The sequence below is a fragment of the Diorhabda carinulata genome, chromosome 6 (assembly GCF_026250575.1).
Source record: "Diorhabda carinulata isolate Delta chromosome 6, icDioCari1.1, whole genome shotgun sequence".
NCBI classification, from domain to species: domain Eukaryota; kingdom Metazoa; phylum Arthropoda; class Insecta; order Coleoptera; family Chrysomelidae; genus Diorhabda; species Diorhabda carinulata.
Genome location: NC_079465.1, coordinates 17,340,624 through 17,345,360, shown reverse-complemented (window position 1 = coordinate 17,345,360; position 4,737 = coordinate 17,340,624). Strand labels below are relative to the sequence as shown.

General features: G+C 30.8%; 1 protein-coding gene across 1 annotated transcript; it reads left to right on the top strand.

Annotated features, from left to right (window-relative positions):
- The first annotated feature begins 416 nt into the window (after positions 1-416).
- Positions 417-960, top strand: LOC130895728 (biogenesis of lysosome-related organelles complex 1 subunit 6-like). The gene has a single exon (XM_057803237.1). The coding sequence runs from the start codon at positions 480-482 to the stop codon at positions 882-884; it is 405 nt and encodes a 134-aa protein (XP_057659220.1). The 5' UTR covers positions 417-479; the 3' UTR covers positions 885-960.
- The last annotated feature ends 3,777 nt before the right edge of the window (positions 961-4,737 follow it).

Here is a 4,737-nt window from a genome sequence, read left to right as displayed (position 1 = left end):
CGCTTGGGTTGTCATAGCAACTGATATCAAACCAGTTTTGATATTTGTTTCTCCTTTGAAGAATGTCACTTTCCCGCACTAGTGCGGGAAAGTGACACTTTTAAAACTAAAATGCGTGCGGGAAAGTGGGTTAAAACGCACGGTCGTAGAAAAAATTAGTTTTGTATATAAACAATACAATATAATAATTTAGTTATTCTTTATTTTGAAATAACATCAATTTTTCTAAAAACAATTCGTTATAATCAATAATGTTTGTTTAATTTTATTATATTAATGACTTCTCTACTTATTTTTAATTTAGCATGTTACCAGTACACCTCACAGATATGAAAAATTTCTTCGGCACACCCTTGTGCATATTGAATGTGGCGCCTTGTCTTATTCGGTACAGTCTTCGTTATTTTGAGGTTATTGTTGTGACAGTTGTCGAATGTTTTTATTATGGTTTTCAATTCATTCCAGATCATAACATTGAGATGAATCCTTATAATGATGCAATCAATGATCTATCGAAAGGTTTTGTTTCTATTTATAAGCCATCTCTAACTAATATACAGATGCAGCTAACGGAACTCACAAGTAAACAAAACATGTTAATCATTCAAATGCATGATGAAAATATTGACTTAGCGGATGTTCAACATTCTCCAGAAATTCAAGAATTGTTTAAAAAGATGAATTTATATCAAAATAAGTTGATAACAATTAGAAAAGCCATGAAGCAGTTACATGAAAGGAGCACCAAGTTGACAAATAGAGCTTTAAGACTACAACAAATTAGAGAAAAAGAAAAATTTGCCAAGCTACAGTCTGAGTTAGACCTCAAGCGTGAAGAAGAACTGATTGGATCGAAACCAGATAAATCTGAAAGTGTGAACTAATGTTGAGAAAACAAACAAGTGTGTGTATATTGTATATATATATATATATATATATATATATATATATATATATAAAATAAACATTACACACTATAAGACCATAACAATATATATATATATATATATATATATATATATATATATATATATATATATATATATATATATATATATTATTGTTATGGTCTTATAGTGTGTAATGTTTATTTTTATAAATTTTATTTTAAATAAAATCAGATTTTAATTTGGGCGCCATTAATAATTATTTGAATTTCTTTATTTTATTATGTTATTATTATTTTTTTTATTCTCAGGGTATTATATTGTGAGGTCAAATTAAAAAAATTTTATTGCGATAAATTGTTATGGTTATAAGGTCAGATTATAATAGTTTTAAGACCGGGTCTGTTCTTTATAATGAATAAAATATTCAAAATATACAATTTCTTAACTAGCTATTACAATTATTTTATTTTACAAACATTCATTCATTCATTCATACTCATAATTATACTCATAAAACTAAATTATATGGAAATGTGAACTCAAATATTATATACTAAAAGAAATACTTAAACTTTATAGAACAGTACCTTAAGTGTTTGTTATGTTGTATTTTTAATTTTTTTTTTAAATTGGAAATTGTTACGGCCTTGCAGAATAAACAGATATTCCGCTGTAGTTCCACTCCTGTTCTTTTCCTTTTCACAACTTCTTTATCTTGGAAATTGTCCCTTTGTGAGTATTCTCACTTATTTCACTTTATTTAATTGTTTTCACTAATTTCTTATTACTACACTTATACAATTATTAATTATCAATCCTTTGAATATTTTATGCCTTTTTTATCAAGATTTTAATTTTTTTTAAATTTCAATTAAAATTATTTTACTTTTTTCTCTTGCCAAAAAAAAAATTTTTTCTCGTTGTTGATTCTCTTCTTCATTGTTTTTTTTTTTAAACAAACTTTTTTTTTTCTTTTAACCAATGATATTTATTTTAAAAGTTAGTTACTAAATTGTCATTTCTAAATTTTTAAATTATTGTGACTTTATTCAAATAATATTATTCTATAATTTCTTTGTTGTATTTATTTCATTCCTATGTTATTAATTTTATCATTGCAGTTGTCAAAGTTTTTATATTTTATCATTTATAACCTTAAAATTTATGTTGGTATGTCACACAAATTTTTGAAGTTGGTGCTCCTGTTTTTATCTGTCAATTTATGGATTAAATTCTTTGATTATACAGGATTTGTCAAAATTAAATAATAATTTAGAATATAGTGTTGGCCAAAACTTAATATAAAGAATGTTATTTATTTTATTGTGATAAACTGCTCTAAGTAACCGAATAACAGAACTGAACTTATTGCTTTATTTATATCTTATTATTATTTAATAATTTATTTTGGATATATTCATACCATAACAATATATATATATATATATATATATATATATATATATATATATATATATATATATATATAAAATACAGTTCTCACACTGCCTAAATATATATAAAAACATCTTTATAAAAAACAATTCTCTACAGCATTTACTGATAATTTGATCAGCAGAAAGTTACTGTAGTTTCAACTTGTCATTTCCTTGTGCATTTTTTTGTTATCTCTTATATCGCTGTCTTGTAGCAATACAATAAATTAGCATATTATGTTTATCTCATTTTTTGCATAATAGCTTTGTTGTCAAAAGATCTTCCTTCTACTTATGTGTTGTTGAGTGATTGAAAATATCTATACTTAAATTAGTTTATTCAGATGTATGGGTTTTCACCCGTTTCAAGTCCTTTCAATATTATTCTCCCATTATTTCCTTTTCAGCAAGAGAAACATCATGTTTTCAAAAAGTTATGTGTTAATACTTTAAAGCCATATTGCACATTTTCAACATTTTAAGGTTTTGGAAAAAAATTCTTGTAAATTTAGAATAGATGAAGGAATTTTTGTTATGCTGAAAATAGTCCTTGTCTTGATTTAGCATACATTGTCTACTTTCTTTCTGGTAGTGAAACTCCTGATGGTGTTTTCCTCCATCTTTTCCTTTAAAAAATTTAATAATTAAATCAAGTTTTATCAATAGGATTTCTCTGGAATTTAATGAAATTTTCGAGACGTGTCTTGGTAGCTGATTCCAAAGGTTTGCAATTTTTTAAAGGAAGGAGTCTCCATAAATTGATGTTCTGGGCGTCTGCAGGCGAACTCTGTTTTTATGAGCCACATCTGCCAGTCGAGTAGGTCTTGTAGATACTGCTTTAGGTGAAATTATGTTGGACAGCTTGGAAGAGCATTTGCCGTGGTCGTATAGGTAACACAGATTCATGTCGGCGACCTTTTTTCTAGGCTCTAAACTGTCCAAACTTCTAGTCAACTCTGGATCGCGTAAAAATCGATTTGCCTCCTTCTGTGTTAAATTGAGCATCCTCAGGGTATGCTTGGGTGCCGAGCTCTAAATGAGCAGGCAATACTCCAAAGATGGACAAATCTGGGCCTTGGAGCTGTTGTGAGTATATTACTTTTTGGTCTTAGAAAGGGCGCCAAGTTTATGTGTAGCTGCTTTAGATAATTCGGCCACGTGACTATGTCAGGACATATTGCTCCCAACCTAAACACCCCACAAGCGAATTTGCGGTGATGGTGATATTTTAAGTGAGGACAGGGCCAAATCCTGAGCCGAAGTGCAAGCTTTCTTTGTAAAAACAGCAGTTTGGGTCTTGTCTGCTTATCAGATTGCTTCTACCTCACTCCAGACTGTTTGTGATCGGTATTGATAGTGATGATTCTGCTGCTGCCTACGGATTTTGATGTTGAATGAGGTTATAGAGTGGATGATTTGAATAACGACAACAGTGTGTTATTGTCGGCGAAACTATAGATCGGGTATGCAGCTTTGTCGATTAGATCGTAGAGTCGATGACAAGATTAATCCTCGGGAAACACAAACGTTATACTCAAACTTTTTTTAAATGTGATCATCGATAACAAGCTACTAAGCCAGTCGATAAGTGATGACGACACACCGATCTGCTGGTTAACGACTTTTTTTATGACCTTAACAAAGGCTGGGTTTAAAGTTTTTTTTGGTATGGCTTGGACCCAAGCAATCTGCAGGCAAGGGGCCTCTTTTATATAGTAGAGGAAAGAGTTTGCATAGCGAACTTGTTAATTATGCTGCGCAATTCTTCATTAAGATTAGTGGTATTCCATCTGAGCGAGTCGATATTCAAGCATTTGAGTAGTTTTGCCAAATCCCGGCGATTAAATTTATTTCTGGCATAGATTTACCAACTCCAGGCAGGCTGGGTGATAGTTTTCCCCGCGAATAAGGAGTTTGAAGCAAATATATGACCCGACATGTCCGCTGTCTCTTTTAGAGTGACTAAGATTGACCCATCTTCTTCAGTCAACGGTGGAATTTTTAACAAAAGCCTTGAATGACAAAATTCAGTTTGGTCATAAAGATTCAAAAATACTTTCTTAATTACCATCAGGGCTTATTTGTGTACTCCTTAATTGCTGTTCAGTTGACATTCGTTGTTAGCATCCACGACCACTTTTGGATTTCAAGGCACTTGACATTTCATATCCTCATTTATAGAACACTCCGTGTCCTGTAGAAATGCTGTGAGGGGTAGTAATTTAATTCTCTATGCTGGTCACAGACCCCTACAATTAACCTATAAGTGCAACTCCCGGTTTCTTCAAATTCCCAGCGCTCTTGTAGGAGCGCAAATGTACTTTCGCGTTCTCGGCTACTGGTGTCCATCAAAATTCGTTCATCTTTCAATACTCTGAAGGACGATTGGAATCGCATCCGAAATGACTAAT